The sequence below is a fragment of the Saccopteryx leptura genome, chromosome 9 (assembly GCF_036850995.1).
Source record: "Saccopteryx leptura isolate mSacLep1 chromosome 9, mSacLep1_pri_phased_curated, whole genome shotgun sequence".
Classification (NCBI taxonomy): domain Eukaryota; kingdom Metazoa; phylum Chordata; class Mammalia; order Chiroptera; family Emballonuridae; genus Saccopteryx; species Saccopteryx leptura.
In genome coordinates, this window is record NC_089511.1 from 92273743 (window position 1) to 92294032 (window position 20290).

Sequence of the window (20290 nt, forward strand, 5' to 3'; positions counted from 1 at the left end):
CTTAAGTGCACTCCCGTCAATGAAGAGGGTGAGGTCTGGAGTGGGAAGAGATGTAGAAGAGAGGTGAGGGAAGGGGATAGCAAAACTTGTGAGAGTTTCGATGCAACAATGTGCTGGGGGTAAGGAGGAGGTAGGGAGGAGTGTGGCCGGATTTAGACTAGAACAGGGCTGGAAAGAGAATTCGGGATTTTCAAGAAAGATGATATGAACTTGTTGTAATCGAGAGGGTGATAAATGAGCTAAGGCCTTATGGGTAACAAGGTCCTATAGGTTGTGAGGAGACCTGATGATGACCTTTTGTCCTAATGAGAGCTTTTTGCTCTCAAGGGCTAAGAGGGTGGCGGCTGCCAGAGCTCTGAGGCAGGGTGCCCACCCTTACAAGTGGGGTCAAGCTGTTTAGAGAGATAAGCGACTGGTGAGAAGGAGGGTCCCTTTTGATGTCCAAGGACTCCATGGGCAAGCCCTTGTTTTTCTGTAACATAGAGTATGAATTCTGAGTTTAATTCTGGAAGTTGTAAGGCAGGTGCTTGAAGGAGAGCCTATTTGAGTTTAGTGAAGGGTGTTTGTATTGGGAATTTAGGGTCTAGGGGTTTGGTGAGGTCCCCTTTAGTGGCCTCATAGAGAGGTTTTTCTAACAGACTGTAGTTAGGGATCCATGATCTGAGGAAACCCGCAATTTCCAGGAAGGAGAGAAGGTCCTCTTTGGTAGAGGGTGTTGGTATGGAGGATATTAAATGTTTTCTATCAGTGGTGATGGCCTTTTGTCCTGGGGTCAACTGTAGCCCCAAATATATGACCTGTGATAGGGAGAGCTGTGCCTTAGCAGGAGCTACCCGGTAGCCTAGGTGAGCTAAGAAATTGAGTAGTTGAATGGTGTCTGATTTAGAAGTTTCTAAGGATGGACTGCAAAGAAGGAGATCATCAACGTACTGTAAGATGGTGCTCTGGGACAAAGTTAGTGATTTGAGGTCATTAGCTAATGCCTGTCCAAAAAAGTGGGGGCTATCCCGGAAGCCCTGAGGTAGGACCGTCCAGGTTAGATGTTGTGAATGTAAAGTGTCAGGATCAGTACAAGTAAATGTGAAGATATTTTGACAGTCAGGATGTAAGGGAATAGTAAAAAAAGCATCCTTAAGATCTGACACTGTAAGGTGTGTAGTATTGGTGGGTATGGTAGATAGGATAGTGTAGGGGTTAGGAACTATGGGAATGTTGGGAAGAACTGCCAAGTTAACGGCTCGCAGGTCCTGCACTAGCCTATAAGTGCCGTTGGGTTTGACTACCGGAAGGATAGGAGTGTTGTTTGGTGAACTGGTAGGGATAAGAAGTCCTGCATTAAGGAATTTTAGTGATAAGTGGTTTCAGTCCTAGGAGGTGTTTGTGAGAAATGGGATACTGGGGTACATTAGGAAAGAGAGAGGGATCCTTAAGAGAGATTTGGACAGGAGTATGATGTCTAGCTATGGATGAGTGTTGAATGTCCCAAACCAATGGGTCTACTAGAGAGGAAGGAAGGGGAGGGGAGAGAAACGGGGAGTCGGTAAGGTGAGGTGATGAACCACTGGCCAACAAAAGGAGAATATTGGAAGTTTGTTGTTGTGATGTTTGAGTAGAGCTAAATGGAAATAATTGGAGTGTAGTATTGAATTTAGTTAGGATGTCCCGTCCTAGTAATGGAGTGGGACATTGTGGAATAACTAGAAATTGATGTGTGAATGATGTCTGTCCTAGTATGCAAGTAAGTGGTGGAGTTATAAGAGGGCTAGTGCATAGACCTGAGACCCCGACTATAAAGGTATTAGAGGGACTCAGAGGTCCTCCGAATTCAGGGAGGGTGGAGTAGGTGGCCCCGGTGTCAATGAGGAAGGAGATTTTCTTACCTGCTACACGAAGTGTTACCCTGGGCTCACTGTTGGTGATCCGCACCGGGGCCGGTGTTCCAGGGCTTCCTCAGTCCTCCATTGCCAGGCCTAGGAAATCAGTCACTGACTGGGTATTAGTGGGGAGGTTTGACCCAATCCCTCTCTGACGACTGGGGCAATTGACTTCCCAATGACCCTCCTGGTGACAATGTGGGCAAGGCCCTGGTGGTGGACGAGGGTTAGGGCATTCCTTAGCCCAGTGGCCTGGCCGCTTGCAACGGTAACAAGGACCTGGAGGATCCCGTGGCCTGGATTTAAAAGACTGACCCTGGAAGGGTTTGGTCTTTGAGCCCATAGCAGGGTTCCCTTTTAGGGCCTTCACTAGCATTAGGTAATTCTCCTGATTCCTCTTTTGTTGTTCCTCCTTCTCCATGTCTTCCTGATTATTGAAGACCTTAAAGGCTAGATTTAAGAGGTCTCTCTGGGAAGTCTCAGGCCCGTTCTCAAGTTTCTTAAGCTTGCACCTGATGTCTGGAGCAGATTGGGAGATAAAGTGTGAGTGTAAGAGGGTGGTCCCTGCTGGAGTTGTTGGGTCTAGGCGAGTGTACCTTTGAAAAGCCTGGGATAGGTGTTCCAGAAATTCCCCAGGGTTCTCTTGGGGCCTTTGAATGATTTCCTTAATTTTGTCATAATTAACAGCCTTATTGGCAAGTTTGCTGAAGTCCTGTTGTAGGTAATCAATCATTTGATCTCTGAGTTTTCAATCAGCATGATTGAGCTGGTAATTCCAATTGGGGTCATCCGAGGGAACTGCTAGATGACCCATGGGGAGGTTGTTGTTCCTATTGTTTGCCTCATCTGCAATTTGTTGGGCAGTGGTCCATATTCGGTCCTTGTCACTGGCCAACAGAGAGGAGGTGAGAATAATACTTAAATCGTGCCAGGATAAGTCATAGGAGTGGGTAAGGTATTTGAATTCTTTCATGTAAGTGTCTGGGTCTGAGGAGAATGAACCTAGGCGGTGCTCAATTTGGGCAAGGTCTGAGAGGGAGAAAGGGATAGTGACCCTAACAATTCCCTCAGCTCCCGCAACTTCCCGGAGAGGGTACATGCCGGCTGGGGTGGCTTATGCGGGTATAGGTGAGGGGGAGAAATTGGAGGAGAGGAATTAGGAGAAGGAGGTAATAGAGTGTTTTCAGGTGATTGTGATTGATAGGGAGGTGGAGCAGTAGAAGAAGGAGATGGAGGAGCAGGTGCAGAAGGGACAGCAGAGTGGTCTTGAGGGTCAAAAGTATCAGATGGAGGGACAGAGAGAGGAGAGTGGGTAGAATGTGAGGTAGAAGTTCTGGCCAGAAGAACTTGATAGGTAGAGCATGAAGAGTGAAGAGAAGGTCTAGACTAGAGATAGAAGAAGGCCTGCACATAAGGGATTTCTGTTGCCTTCCCCGTCCGGTGGCAGAAGTTGTCAAGACATCTTAGGATATTGTAATCGAATGTCCCATTTTCAGGCCAATGGGAGTCATTGTCTAATTTGTACTGAGGCCATGCCATGTTACAGAAGAAAATGAGTTTTTTTGGCTTATGGACAGAGAGGCCTAACTTAGGTTTTTTATGAGACATCCTAGAGGTGTCTGGTCAGAAGGCTTAGACCCTGAAGAGCCCATAGTGGAGACAGGTGAGCAAGAGGGGGTGTCCCCGCCTTTTGTCACTGTCCCAAGAGGAGAGAATCTCCATGTGGGGGAGTTGTCCCTGATAGAGGTCGTAACCACCTGTCAGGGAGCTCCGAGGATGAGAAGTCTGAGAGAGTGGAGAGGTTTGGCTAGGCGCCTAGTCTTCCGTGCATTCCACTGAGACTGAAAGTCAAACCCCTCAAAATGTGAGGCGTGTCAGAGAAAACTGTCCGACCAGAAAGGGGTGTTTTTAGAGAGAAATTTAGAGGCCAACTGGGGAAGGGGAAGGGAGAAAGTCCTTACCTTTCTGGTCCAGCAGGGGTTCAGGACAGGGTTAGACTGCCAGCCAATCAACCTACAATTACACGTCCAAACAGAATCAGGGAGTAAGCCTGGGACGAGTTACCGCTGCCCATTGCTTCCCTGGTTGTAAGTTTGGACGGCAAACAGGGATCGTCCAGGCAGTTAGTACCCTGTCCCGGGTTTCGGCACCAGAGGTAAGAATGAGACGGCACTCGAACACCAGGTGTGCAGGCTTTATTAGAGGAAAAAGACCTGCTGGGGCACCCCTCCAGGAGAAGTGCACCTAAACAGATTCTGAGGCAAATTTTTTATAGGGTTAAGGGAGAGCTTTGAGCAAGTGTGTGTTGCGTCAGCAGTTCTGGTGTGCTCCCTTCTGTAGATTTACAATATCGGCTTCTTGGAACGCTTCTCCTCGGGGTGGCTGACCAGCTTCCTAGAACTTTTCTGTTTCAGGGGCGATAGTCCAGTAAGGATGGGGTCAGATAGCCAAGCAGAACAGCAAAAGGGCAGTTTGGAAGTTTTGGTAGATTCATGTATCTATCAAAAACCTAGTGCAATTTTTTTCAAGCTTAGAAATATACCCCCCCCCCCCGAAAATAAGACCTAGCATATCTTTAGGAGCAAAATATAAGACACTGTCTTATTTTCGGGGAAACAGGGTATTGTTGCACATGGAAATAGAGTCACAAGAAATTCTTGATGGAATTCAGAGTTTGGCTGGTTATGCTGATGTTTGTGATAACATGACTACAGTATGTTAATAAATGTTGATTTCTTGTTCAACAATAAATGTGAATTCTTGTTCATGGAAAAATAAGACATCCCCTGAAAATAAGACCTAGAAGCGTCTTGAGGAGCAAAAATTAATATGTCACTGTCTTATTTTCGAGGAAATTCAGTAACAATAGGAGTAACCATAAAATTATTAAAGTAGCACAGTTTGTACTACAGTTGATTTTATGCAGTTATGGCTTAATATTACATATTTATGTCAATGAATGCTGTTGTATAGGGTTTGTTTGTGTGCTTAAATTTTGATAAATTTTAACTTTGTATAATTGGTTTGTATATATTTTGTGGTAGTTAATGATAAATTAGTATCTCCATATATTTTTCATATTCATGACATACCAAACTTTTTTATAAATTTTCCCATATTTCAAGGCTACATGGTTTATATGTGAGTTTTTTTCAAATTGTCACAAATCTTCAAAAATATTTTCAATATGTTTATTGAACAAAAAGCTGCATATAAGTGGACATGTGCTGTTCAAATCAGTGTTGTTCAAGAGTTAATTGTAAAGTAAAACTTTATTACCTTGAATTAGGCAAAGCTTTTAAAATATGATATCAAAAGCACAGCAACAAAAGAAGAATAGACAAATTGGACTTTATTAAAATTAAAAACCTTTGTGCTTCGTCTGACCAGGTGGTGGCACAGTGGATAGAGCGTCGGACTGGGATGCGGAAGAACCCAGGTTCGAGACCCCGAGGTCGCCAGCTTGAGCGCAGGCTCATCTGGCTTGAGCAAAAAGTTCACCAGCTTGGACCCAAGGTTGCTGGCTCCAGCAAGGGGTTACTCGGTCTGCTGAAGGCCCACGGTCAAGGCACATATGAGAAAGCAATCAATGAACAACTAAGTCGCAACGCGCAACGAAAAACTAATGATTGATGCTTCTCATCTCTCTCCGTTCCTGTCTGTCTGTCCCTGTCTATCTCTGCCTCTGTAAAAACAAACAAACAAACAAAAACCCTTTGTGTTTCAAACGACACCATCAAGATAGATAAAGACAACCCTTAAAGTATTTGTATCTGTGGTAATTTCTCCTCTTTTATTTTGGATTTTGTTTATATGAATCCTTTCTCTTTTTTCCTTAGTGAGTCTAGCCAGGGGTTTGTCAAGTTGACTGATCTTTTCAAAGAACCAACTCTTTGTTGTATTAAACTTTTTCTATAGTTTTTGTTCTCTATTTCATGAAGTTTTGTGCTAATTTTTATTATTTATTTCTTCTGATGACTTTGGGTTGCCTTTTTTTTTCTAGTTTTTTAAGATGTGATGTTAGGTTGTTTACTTGTGATCTCACTTGTTCCTTGATATAAGCCTGTAATGATATAAACTTCCCTCTTATTACTGATTTTGCTGCATCCCAGAAGTTTTGCTGTCGTGTTGTCATTCTTGTTTGTTTGTGTCTTTTGATCTCTGCTTATATTTCTTCTTTGACCCACTCATTTTTTAGTAGTATGTTGTTTCATTTCCACATTTTGTAGGTTTCTTTACCTCTTTTTTGCATTTGAATTCTTAATTTCAGAGCCTTATGATCAGAAAATATGCTTGGTATAATTTCAATTTTCTTGAATTTGTTGAGGTTCGTTTTATGGCCCAACATATGGTCTATGTTTGGGAATGTGCCATGCACACTGGAAAAGCATGTATAATCAGGGTTACTTTCTGAAGTGATGAAAATGTTCTAAGAAAAACTGGTGATTGTTGAACAATTCTGTGAAAAGGCTAAAAACCAATATGTTTTAGACTTAAATGGGTGAATTTTATGATATGTTAATTACATGTTGGTAAAGCTATTAAAAAAATTTACCTGTTTCTCCAGGAAGATGTATGTCATATGTCCTCTTGTTTAAGTTCAAGACTCCTCCCATTTACAAAGTTTTTGCTGATTAGTAGCAATTAATGTATTTGTTTATTTCTTTCTTCTAATTATACACTTGTAATTTACCTTAATACTTTTGTTGGTCGTGTTTGCCTCTAGTATTTATTAGCCTTTTTAGGTTTGTGTGTAGAGATTATGTCTACTGTCTATTACCAATATTAAGCATGTCAGTGCTATACTGATAGATAACCACTGGAAACCCAAATTCTTATTGATTATTTAGTGATTCCTGTTTTTAAGGAAACTATTAATATGATTGTTATTTCCCTTATTCAGTGCAATTCAAATGTATAATGAGTATAAAGTTATGCTGGGTCAGAGAACATATTTATGGATTAGAAAACATAGTTTACATGTTTTAGAATAGAATCTTCATACTTTGAAAATGTATATCTATGTATTGAGTTTGTTGGTTTAAATATTAATAAGAAAACATTTGTTCAGCATGTACTCTATATAAGGAACAGTGATGAGCTCTAGGAAGATACAGAAAATTATTTCAAATATACTTGTTTTTAATGCTGTTACAGTCTAATGGAGGGGAGTGATTTCAGAAACAAATGTGGGAAGTTTAGGACTAGACAAATTAAACACTAATATGAATTCTGGGGCTGTCTGGAAGATTGATATGGGTCAGAGTTGTTCAGAAAATGTTTATGGAGGAGTGAGACTTTCAGATAGGCTTACTAAAAATTATTCTTGTTTTTTAGGTACTAAGCTCAAAACATGAACAATGATATATATTACCAGTGTCCAAAGCCACTTTGGCTAGAACTGGAATATTATTGCCTACTCCATATTCCGGAGGATTTAGCAAAGTCAAAGTAATGGATAACAGAAAAGATCCTCCATTCTTTAATGAAGACAGTGTGGAACCATATTACTACAAACTTCCTTTTTATGATACCATGGAGCTCTTCATTGAAACATTGACTGGAACATGTTTTGAACTGAGAGTTTCACCCCTGGAAGCTGTTATTTCTGTGAAAGCAAAAATTCAAAGATTGGAAGGTACTCCTCTTTCTTTTTTTTCTTTTCTTTATTTTTGGAATATGAGGATTAAATTTATTCATCAACAGTATATAATAACTTTAACTTTTCTTACAGAGAAAATGTCAAACATACACAGAATTAGAAAGCATAGAATAATGAACCCCATGTAAATAGCCCCTATGCAGCTTCAACAGTTACTGTTTATGAGTTATCTTATTACCATTCCTGCGTTTCCCCCACCTCATTCCCCTTCTACCAGATTTTCTTTTAATAAGTTTATTGGGGTGACACTTGTTGACATAATTATACAGTTTCAGGTTCCCAAATCTATAACACACCTCTGTATACTTTGTGTGTTCACCCCAGCAAGTCAAGTCCTTGTTCATTACCATTTACCCCAAAATACCCTCCGCCCCCTCCAATTTCCTGGAAATGACCACACTGTTGTTTATGTCCATAAGTTGTTTTGTCCTTTTATGCTCTATCCCTCTAACTCCCTTGCCCACTGCTCCCTCCCCACAGCTGTCAGCCTGCTCTCTGTATCTATGAGTCTGTCTATAATTTGCTTAATTAGGTCATTTTGTTTATTAGATTCCACATGAGTGAAATCATATGGTAGTTGTCTTTCTCTGGCTGGCTTATTTCACTTAGCATAATATTCTCCAGGTCCCTTCATGCTGTCACAAAAGGTAAGATTTTCTTCTTTTTTATGGCTATGTAGTATTTTATTGTGTATATTTACCACAGCTTTTTTATCCACTCATCTACTGATGGATACTTGGGCTGTTTCCAGATCTTGGCTCTTATAAATAATGCTGCAATGAACATAGACAAATTAGTGCCTATATTCTTTGAAATTACTGTTTTGACATTCTTAAGATATATTTCCCCAAGTGTGATTGCTAGGTCACATGGCAGTTCCATTTTTAATTATTTAAGATAAGTCCATATTGCTTTCCACAGTGGCTATACCGTTCTGCATTCCCACCAACAGTGCACAAGAATTCCCTTTTCTCAACAGCCTCTCCAACACTTGTAGTTGATTTATTGATGAAAGCCATTCTGACAGATGTGAAGTGATTTGTCATTATGATTTTAATTTGCATCACTTTTATGATTAGTGACATTGAGCACCTTTTCATATGTATATTGATCATCTGTATGTCCTCTTTAAAAAAGTGTCTTTTCAGGTACTTTGCCCATTTTTTAATTGGATTCTTTTCTGTGTGTGTATTTAGTTTCATAAGTGCTTTATAAATTTAAAAATTAACCTCTTATCAGATGTATTAGTGAATATGTTCTCCCTTTTCAGTGGATTGTCTTTTAATTTTGTTGATGGTTTCCTTTGATGAGCAAAAGATTTAATGTAGATCCATTTGTTCATCTTTTCTCTTCTTTCCCTTTCTCAAGGAGATATATTAAAAAAATCCTGCTACAAGAAATATCCAAGATATTACTGCCTACTTTTTCTTCTAGGATTTTTATACCATTGTGCTAATATTTAAGTCTTTAATTTATTTTGAGTTTATTTTTGTGTATGTTGTAAGAAGGGGGTCTAGTTATTTTTTTAAAATGTATTGTGTTTACATAGATCCTAGTGTCCCCCCGACTGCATCCTTCTCTCCCCTATGTTCCCCTCAACATCCCCCTTGCCCCTCTCTCTGTAACGCCCTCCACCCTTCCCTCCAGGATTTGCTGTCCTACTCTCTATAACACTGTGTTATGTGTATATAATTTCACCAATCTCTTTCCCTTCTCTGATCCCATCCTATCATCCCCTTTTCCTCTGTCTGCTTTCCCTCTGGTCCCTTTGATCCCACCTCTGTCTCTATTCCGTTCCTCAGTTCATATTGTTCATTGGGTTCCTCAAATGAGTGAGGTCATATGATATTTTTCTTTCTCTGCCTGGCTTATTTCACTTAACATAATAGTTTCCAGGTCCATTCATGTTGTCAGAAAAGGTAAGATTTCCTTCTTTTTCATGGCCCCATAGTATTCCATTGTGTATATGTACCATAGCTTTTTTTTTTTTTTAATGATTTTAATTTGTGTTTACATAGATTCAAGTGTCCCACCAAATACATGTATCTGGAGGGATACAGGCACTGCAGACATGTAAACTAAAACTGCACTTTCTTAACACTAAATGTAAACTAAAACTGCATTTTCTTTAAACAAAACTAAAACTGCACTTTCTTTACTTAAAATGAAACCACAAAAACTTAATTGTAAAAAATGTCCTGATTTTTATATTTACATATGCCAGTACTACTCTGTCACTCCAGTGTAGTTTTAAAGTAATTTTTAAAGTCAGGTGGTTTGGAGAGAGACAAGATGGCGCTGGAGTAGGCAGACGTACCAACATCTACCTCCCAGAACCAAAGTGGATTACAAACTAATTTTATGAACTATTATCTGGAAAACCAACTTTGTACTAAACTAAGAGGACTATTCAACCAAGGAACGCTGAAGAAGCCACACAGAGACTGATAGGAAAAGCGGAAACGGGGAAACATGGAGAGGGCTTCCCAGCTCCCCAGAGCGAATGGCAGCAGGGAGAGACTTGCATGGCGGAAAGTGAGTTTAGCAGAGGGGGAAGGGTCCTGAGCCCCAGGAACAAAGCCCCAGCCTGCAGCCCCAGAGCCCAGAAGAGGCGTAAGGACAGTATTTAGCTGGAAACAAGTTGGGATACTGTTTTTGAGAAAAAGTCTGATTTCTCAGACCCAGGATCCTTCTTAAAGGGACCACGCAGAACATCTCTCATAACCACCCACCCGGGGCTCCTGGGGACGGGGGGAGAGAGGAGAGGACCAGAGTAACAGGAAGAGAGTGTAATCTAGGAGGCACAGGGAGAGGCATTTTGGGAGATAGCCACCCTAACCCCTGGGACGAGTCACTCCCCAAAGCTGAAGGGAATATTTCCCCGAGGAACAGCAATACCAGCAAAGGGAAGCAGGAGAGCAGCCAAACAAGCTCCCCCGCAGCATTCATATCAGAGTCGCATAGAAGGAGGGAGCTTTTCGGTCTACAGTAGTGAGTCTTAGGGTCCGAGCTGCAACACCCCCACCCACGCGGCTGAGGGTGCGCCGGAGGGCGGGCGACAGCGGGAGACAAAAGCGCGGATCTGCTGGCAGGGGCGGAAACCAGCTGGCCAACACTCGGCTCAGGTGTGAGCTCAATCTTGCCCGGCTGGGGAGAGGGGGGCGTGCAAAAGCAGTCAAGCTCAGTGGCCGGCAGCCTGTAATCCAGCCTGCGGGAAAAAGGTGGGAACCCCGGAAAGGGTGGAGACCAGCCCCTGAGCAAGGGCAGAGGAGCACAGCCTTGCCCCGCCCGTGCAACCCAAGCTTGCGGTCAGACTTGGTAGCCAGCTCCTCCCACGGGGGTGGAGCCAAAAGCCTAGAAGAGGCGGATTTCGGCTACTGAGCTGAGCTTGGGAACGCAGTCCTGCCTGGCGGTAGAGCCAAGGCTAGCAGCCGTTCCTTGAGTGGGCTCCTCCTGCAAGGGCAGGGCGAAATCCCGGAAACAGGCGGAGACCCGCAACTGAGCAAAGATGCTCGCCAGTGCCCTGAGGACCGAGCATAACGTCACACATGGGGGCGGGGCAAAGGCCAAGGCCACCAACGCTTGTGCACCCGAGCACGTGATCACAGCCACTCCCGTGAAGAGAAAATGCGGAGGCAGAGAAATACAACACAAATAAACCAAGAGAAATCCCCAGAAAAGGACCTAAGTGAATCAGATATAACCAAATTACCAGATGCAGAGTTTAAAATAACGATTGTTAGGATGCTCAAAGATATCAGAACAACCATAGAAGGCCATTACGAAAACCTAAATAAAGAGATAACAAATATAAAAAAGGACATTGAAATAATAAAAAAGAATCAGTCAGAAATGACAAATACAATATCTGAAATAAAGAATACAATGGAAGGAATTAAAAGCAGGATGGATGAAGCAGAGAATCGAATCAGTGAGTTAGAGGACACGATAAATAAAGGCACGGAAGCAGAGCAGAAAAAAGAAAAGAGACTAAAAAACTCTGAGGAAACTCTAAGAGAGCTCTGTGACAACATGAAGAGAAATAACATCCGCATCATAGGGGTTCCTGAAGAAGAAGAGAAAGAACAAGGGATAGAGACTTTGTTCAAACATATTATAGCGGAAAACTTCCCCCAATTAAGGCAGGAAAACATTACACATGTTCAGGAAGCACAGAGAACTCCATTAAGGAGAAACACAAAGAAACCAACAGCAAGACACATCATAATTAAAATACCAAAGCTAAATGATAAAGAGAAAATATTAAAAGCTGCTAGAGAAAAAAAGACTATCACCTACAAAGGAGCCCCCATAAGGATGACTTCTGACTTCTCAACAGAAACACTTGAGGATCCGCTGACGGCTCTAGATCGGTCATCCAAACAGAGAATCAATAAAGATATAGTGGCCTTAAACAAAATACTAGAACACCTGGATATGATAGACATCTACAGGACACTTCATCCCAAAGCGACAGAGTATACATTTTTCTCTAGTGTACATGGAACATTCTCAAGAATTGACCATATGTTGGGCCACAAAGACAATATCAGCAAATTTAGAAAAATTGAAATTGTACCAATCATATTTTCTGATCATAAAGCCTTGAAACTAGAATTCAACTGCAAAAAAGAGGGGGGAAAACCCACAAAAATGTGGAAACTAAACAACATACTTCTAAAAAATGAATGGGTCAAAGAAGAAATAAGCGCAGAGATCAAAAGATATATACAGACAAATGAAAATGAAAATACGACATATCAGAATCTCTGGGATGCAGCAAAAGCAGTAATAAGAGGAAAGTTCATATCACTTCAGGCCTATATGAACAAACAAGAGAGAGCCCAAGTAAACCACTTAACTTCACACCTTAAGGAACTAGAAAAAGAAGAACAAAGACAACCCAAAACCAGCCGAAGAAAGGAGATAATAAAAATCAGAGCAGAAATAAACGAAATAGAGAACAGAAAAACTATAGAAAAAATCAATAAAACAAGGAGCTGGTTCTTTGAAAAGATCAACAAAATTGACAAACCCTTGGCAAGACTCACCAAGGAAAAAAGGCACAGGACTCAAATAAATAAAATCCAAAATGAAAGAGGAGAAATCACCACAGACATCATAGATATACAAAGAATTATTGTAGAATACTATGAAAAATTATATGCCACCAAATACAACAATCTAGAAGAAATGGATAAATTCCTAGAACAATACAACCTTCCTAGACTGAGTCATGAAGAAGCAGAAAGCCTAAACAGACCAATCAGCAGGGAGGAAATAGAAAAAACTATTAAAAACCTCCCCAAAAATAAAAGTCCAGGCCCAGACGGTTATACTAGTGAATTCTATCAAACATTCAAAGAAGACTTGGTTCCTATTCTACTCAAAGTCTTCCAAAAAATTGAAGAAGAAGCAATACTTCCAAACACATTTTATGAGGCCAACATAACCCTCATACCAAAACCAGGCAAGGATGGCACAAAGAAAGAAAACTACAGACCAATATCTCTAATGAATACAGATGCTAAAATTCTAAACAAAATACTGGCAAACCGAATACAAGAACATATTAAAAAAATAATACATCATGATCAAGTGGGATTCATCCCAGAATCTCAAGGATGGTTCAACATACGCAAAACGGTTAACGTAATACACCATATCAACAAAACAAAGAACAAAAACCACATGATCTTATCAATAGATGCAGAAAAGGCTTTTGATAAAATACAACACAATTTTATGTTTAAGACTCTTAACAAAATGGGTATAGAAGGAAAATATCTCAACATGATAAAGGCCATATATGATAAACCATCAGCCAACATCATTTTAAACGGCATAAAACTGAGGACTTTCTACCTTAAATCAGGAAAAAGACAGGGTTGTCCACTCTCTCCACTCTTATTTAACGTGGTGCTAGAAGTTCTGGCCAGAGCAATCAGACAAGACAAAGAAATAAAAGGCATCCATATCGGAAAAGAAGAAGTAAAGGTATCACTTTTTGCTGATGATATGATCCTATACATCGAAAACCCGAAGGACTCCACAAAAAGATTATTAGAAACAATAAACCAATACAGTAAGGTCGCAGGATACAAAATTAACATACAAAAGTCCATAGCCTTTCTCTATGCCAACAATGAAATATTAGAAAACGAACTCAAAAAAATAATCCCCTTCACGATTGCAACAAAAAAAATAAAATACCTAGGAATAAACATAACAAAGAATGTAAAGGACCTATATAATGAAAATTACAAAGCATTGTTAAGGGAAATCGAAAAAGATACAATGAGATGGAAAAATATTCCTTGTTCTTGGATAGGAAGAATAAATATAATCAAAATGGCCATATTACCCAAAGCAATATACAAATTTAATGCAATTCCCATCAAAATCCCTATGAGATTTTTTAAAGAAATGGAACAAAAAATCATCAGATTTATATGGAACTATAAAAAACCCCGAATAGCCAAAACAATCCTAAGGAAAAAGAATGAAGCTGGGGGCATTACAATACCTGACTTTAAACTATATTATAGGGCCACGATAATCAAAACAGCATGGTATTGGCAGAAAAATAGACACTCAGACCAATGGAACAGAATAGAAAGCCCAGAAATAAAACCACATATATATGGTCAAATAATCTTTGATAAAGGGGCCAACAACACACAATGGAGAAAAGAAAGCCTCTTCAACAAATGGTGTTGAGAAAACTGGAAAGCCCCATGCAAAAGAATGAAACTCGACTACAGCCTGTCCCCGTGTACTAAAATTAATTCAAAATGGATCAAAGACCTAAATATAAGATCTGAAACAATAAAGTACATAGAAGAAGACATAGGTACTAAACTCATGGACCTGGGTTTTAAAGAACATTTTATGAACTTGACTCCAATGGCAAGAGAAGTGAAGGCAAAGATAAATGAATGGGACTACATCAGAATAAAAAGTTTTTGCTCAGCAAGAGAAACTGATATCAAAATAAACATACAGCCAACTAAATGGGAACTGATATTTTCAAACAACAGCTCAGATAAGGGCCTAATATCCAAAATTTACAAAGAACTCATAAAACTCAACAACAAACAAACAAACAATCCAATAAAAAAATGGGAAGAGGACATGAATAGACACTTCTCCCAGGAAGACATACAAATGGCCAACAGATATATGAAAAGATGCTCAGCTTCATTAGTTATTAGGGAAATGCAAATCAAAACTACAATGAGATACCACCTCACCCCTGTTAGATTAGCTATTATCAACAAGACGGGTAATAGCAAATGTTGGAGAGGCTGTGGAGAAAAAGGAACCCTCATTCACTGTTGGTGGGACTGTAAAGTAGTACAACCATTATGGAGGAAAGTATGGTGGTTCCTCAAAAAACTGCAAATAGAACTACCTTATGACCCAGCAATCCCTCTACTGGGTATATACCCCAAAACCTCAGAAACATTGATACGTGAAGACACATGTAGCCCCATGTTCATTGCAGCACTGTTCACAGTGGCCAAGACATGGAAACAACCAAAAAGCCCTTCAATAGAAGACTGGATAAAGAAGATGTGGCACATATACACTATGGAATACTACTCAGCCATAAGAAATGATGACATCAGATCATTTACAGCAAAATGGTGGGATCTTGATAACATTATAAGGAGTGAAATAAGTAAATCAGAAAAAAACAAGAACTACATGATTCCATACATTGGTGGAACATAAAAATGAGACTAAGTGACATGGACAAGAGTGTGGTGGTTACCAGGGGTGGGGAGAGGGAGGACAGGGGGAGAGTTAGGGGGAGGGGGAGGGGCACAGAGAACTAGATAGAGGGTGGCGAAGGACAATCTGACTTTGGGCGAGGGGTATGCAACATAATTTAATGACAAAATAACCTAGACATGTTTTCTTTGAATATATGTACCCTGATTTATTAATGTCATCCCATTACCATCAATAAAAATTTATTTAAAAAAAAAAAAAAAAGAAACACTTGAGGCCAGAAGGGAATGGCAAGAAATATTCAAAGTAATGCAGAACAAGAACCTACAACCAAGACTACTTTATCCAGCAAGGCTATCATTTAAAATTGAAGGAGAAATAAAAAGCTTTACAGACAAAAAAAAAAACAAAACTCAAGGAATTCACTGCAACCAAACCAAGGTGCAAGAAATGCTAAGGAACCTGTTGTAAACAGATCAAAGGAAAAAAAGAATATAGCAAAAGAGGAATACAGTTTCAAAGGGAAAAAAATGGCAATAAAAAATTACGTATCAGTAATAACCTTAAATGTTAATGGATTAAATGATCTGATCAAGAGAAATAGGGTAGCTGCGTGGATAAGAAAACAGGACCCATACATATGCTATCTACAAGAGACACACCTTAAATCAAAAGATGCACACAAGCTGAAGATAAAAGGATGGAAAAAAATATTTCACGCAAATGGAAATGAAAAAAAAGCTGGGGTAGCAATACTTATATCAGACAAAATGGACTTTAAAACCAAGACCATAGTTAGAGATAAAGAAGGTCACTACATAATGATAAAGGGAGCAATCCAAAAGGAAGATATAACCATTATAAATATCTACGCACCTAATATAGGATCACCTAAATATATAAAGCAGACTTTGATGGACTTAAAGGGCGAGATCAACAGCAATACTATAATAGTAGGGGATTTCAACATTCCATTAACATTATTAGATAGATCCTCAAGAAAGAAAATCAACAAAGAAACAGCAGACTTAAAGGACATATTAGATCAACTCGATTTAATAGATATCTTCAGAACCTTTCACCCTAAAACAGCAGAATATACATTATTTTCAAGCGCTCATGGTACATTCTCTAGAATAGAGCACATGTTAGGGCACAAAAGCGGTCTCAACAAATTTAAGAAGATTGAAATCATATTGAACACTTTCTCTGATCACAATGGCATTAAACTAGAAATCAACCACAACAGAAAAATGGAAAAACATTCAAACACTTGGAAACTAAATAGCACGTTATTAAATAACGAATGTGTTAACATTGAGATCCAAGAAGAAATTAAAAAATTCCTAGAAACAAACGATAATGAGCATACATCAACTCAAAATTTATGGGACACAGCAAAAGCAGTCCTGAGAGGGAAGTTTATAGCATTACAGGCATACCTCAAGAAGCTACAAAAAGCTCAAATAAACAACTTAACCCTGCATCTAAAAGAACTAGAAAAAGAACAGCAAGTAAAGCCCAGAGCTAGTAGAAGGAAGGAAATAATAAAGATCAGAGCGGAAATAAATGACACAGAGGCTAAAGAAACAATACAAAGGATCAATGAATCCAGGAGCTGGTTCTTTGAAAAGGTAAACAAGATCGATGAACCTTTAACGAGACTCACCAAGAAAAAAAGAGAGAGGACTCAAATAAATAAAATTAGAAACGAGAGTGGAGAAATAACAACTGACACAACAGAAATACAAAATATTGTAAGAAAATACTATGAAGAACTGTACGCCAAAAAACTAGACAACCTAGATGAAATGGACAAATTCCTTGAATCATATAATCTTCCAAAAATCAATCTGGAAGAATCAGAAAACCTAAACAGACCAATTACAACAAATGAGATTGAAACAGCTATCAAAAAACTCCCAAAAAAGAAAAGTCCTGGGCCTGATGGCTTCACAATTGAATTCTACCAAATATTCAAAAAAGAACTAACTCCTATCCTTCTCAAGCTATTTCAAAAAATTCAAGAGGAAGGAAGACTTCCAAACTCCTTTTATGAGGCGAGCATAATTCTGATTCCAAAACCAGGCAAAGACAACACAAAAAAAGAAAATTATAGGCCAATATCCCTGAGGAACTTAGATGCAAAAATCCTCAACAAAATATTAGCAAACCGGATCCAGCAATATATGGAAAAAATCATACACAATGATCAAGTAGGATTTATTCTTGGGAGGCAAGGCTGGTACAATATTTGCAAATCAATCAATGTGATTCATCACATAAACAAAAGAAAGGAGAAAAACCACATGATAATTTCAATAGATGCAGAAAAGGCATTTGATAAAGTCCAGCACCCATTCATGATCAAAACTCTCAGCAAAGTGGGAATACAGGGAACATACCTCAACATGATAAAGGCCATCTATGACAAACCCACAGCCAACATCATACTCAATGGGCAAAAATTAAAAGCAATCCCCTTAAGATCAGGATCAAGGCAGGGGTGCCCCCTTTCACCAATCTTATTCAACATAGTTCTGGAAGTCCTCGCCACAGCAATCAGACAAGAAAAAGAAATAAAAGGCATCCAAATTGGAAAAGAAGAAGTAAAACTATCATTATTTGCAGATGACATGATATTGTATATAGAAAACCCTAAAGTCTCAGTCAAAAAACTACTAGACCTGATCAAAGAATTTGGCAAGGTGGCAGGATATAAAATCAACACTCAGAAATCAGAGGCATTTTTATACACTAATAATGAACTGTCAGAAAGAGAAATCAGGGAATCAATCCCCTTTACCATTGCAACCAAAAAAATAAAGTACCTAGGAATAAATCTAACTAAGGAGATTAAAGACTTGTACTCAGAAAATTATAAAACATTGATAAAAGAAATCAGGGAAGATACAAATAAGTGGAGGCATATACTGTACACATGGTTAGGAAGAATAAACATCATTAAAATGTCTATATTACCCAAAGCAATTTATAAATTCAATGCAATACCAATGAAAATACCAATGACTTACTTCAAAGACATAGAACACATATTCCAAAAATTTATATGGAACCAAAAAAGAACATGAATAGCCTCAGCAATCCTGAAAAGGAAGAAAAAAGCGGGAGGTATCACACTTCCAGATATCAAGTTATATTATAAGGCCATTGTACTCAAAACAGCATGGTACTGGCATAAGAACAGGCACATAGATCAATGGAACAGAACAGAGAACTCAGAAATAAACCCACAGCTCTATGGACAACTGATATTTGACAAAGGAGGTAAGACAATACAATGGAGTAAAGACAGCCTCTTCAACAAATGGTGTTGGGAAAACTGGACAGCTACCTGCAAGAAAATGAAACTAGACCACCAACTTACACCACTCACAAAAATAAAATCAAAATGGATAAAAGACTTGAATGTAAGCCGTGAAACCATAAGCATCTTAGAAGAAAACATAGGCAGTAAGCTCTCTGACATCTCTCGCAGCAATATATTTGCTGATTTGTCTCCACAGGCAAGTGAAATAAAAGACAGGATAAACAAATGGGACTTTATCAAACTAAAAAGCTTCTGCACAGCTAAAGACAATAAGAACAGAATAAAAAGACAAACTACACAATGGGAGAATATATTTGACATAGCGTCTGACAAGGGGTTAATAACCAAAATTTATAAAGAACTTGTAAAACTTAATACCAGGAAGACAAACAATCCAATCCAAAAATGGGCAAAAGAAATGACTAGACACTTCTCCAAAGAGGACACACAGATGGCCAACAGGCCTATGAAAAAATGTTCAACATCACTAATGATTAGAGAAATGCAAATTAAAACCACAATGAGATATCACCTCACACCAGTCAGAATGGCGCTCATCAATAAAACAACACAGAATAAGTGCTGGCGAGGATGTGGTGAAAAGGGAACCCTCCTGCACTGCTGGTGGGAATGCAGACTGGAGCAGCCACTGTGGATAACAGTATGGAGATTCCTCAAGAAATTAAAAATCGAACTGCCTTTTGACCCAGCTATACCACTGTTAGGAATATACCCCAAGAACACCAAAGCACTGTTTGAAAAGAAGAAATGCACCCCCATGTTTATGGCAGCATTGTTCACAATAGCAAAGATTTGGAAAGAGCCCAAGTGTCCATCAGAGGACGAGTGGATTAAAAAGCTTTGGTATATATATACTATGGAATACTACTCAGCCATAAGAAATGATGACATAGGATCTTTTACAACAACATGGATGGGCCTTGATAACATTATACTGAGTGAAAGAAGTAAATCAGAAAAAACTAAGAACTATATGTTTCCATACATAGGTGGGCCATAAAGATGAGACTCAGAGACATGAACAACAGTGTTGGGGTTACAGGGTGGGGGGAGGAGAGGGAGGGGGTTGGGGGAGGGGAGGGGCACAAAGATCATGACTTTTCAGCATTTGCCATATTCCCCCCTTAATCTATAGACAGACAGCAAATATTTACGTATGGTGTTCCCACTACAAAGACTGCTGTCTTAGGGACAAATGCTGATAAACTACTTCAGCAGTTCCTCCTTCTTCAAAGACTTATATGTAAACATAGAGCTCCATATTTCATAGGACATACTCAAGCTCACTCCATGCTCCCTGGAGCTTTAGCACAAGAGAATGCCCCCTCCCTTTTTATTATTATTATTATTTTTTTTTTTTTTAGTATTTTTTCTTTTATTTATTTATTTTTTGTATATTTCTGAGGATGGAAATGGGGAGGCAGTCAGACAGACTCCCGCATGCGCCTGACCAAGATCCACCTGGCATGCCTACCAGGGGGGAATGCTCTGCCCATCTGGAGTGTTGCTCTGTTACAACCAGAGCCATTCTAGCGACTGGGGCGGAGGCCATGGGGCCATCCTTAGTGCCTGGGGTGGCTTTTGCTTTGGTGGGGCCTTGGCTGCAGGAGGGGAAGTGAGAGATGGAGAGGAGGGAGAGGGGGAAGGGTGGAGAAGTAGATGGGT

The 20290-nt window shown here is 39.5% G+C and overlaps 1 protein-coding gene across 4 annotated transcripts in view; it reads left to right on the top strand.

The window, feature by feature from the left end:
* ZFAND4 (zinc finger AN1-type containing 4) overlaps positions 1-20290 on the top strand; it is a 149809-nt gene that overhangs the window by 42799 nt on the left and 86720 nt on the right. For all 4 annotated transcript variants that reach the window (XM_066349628.1, XM_066349629.1, XM_066349630.1 and 1 more), the window contains exon 2: positions 7212-7512. In XM_066349628.1, the coding sequence (XP_066205725.1) occupies positions 7329-7512 (184 nt within the window). In that variant the 5' untranslated portion in view covers positions 7212-7328. The remainder of the gene's footprint in view (positions 1-7211; positions 7513-20290) is intronic.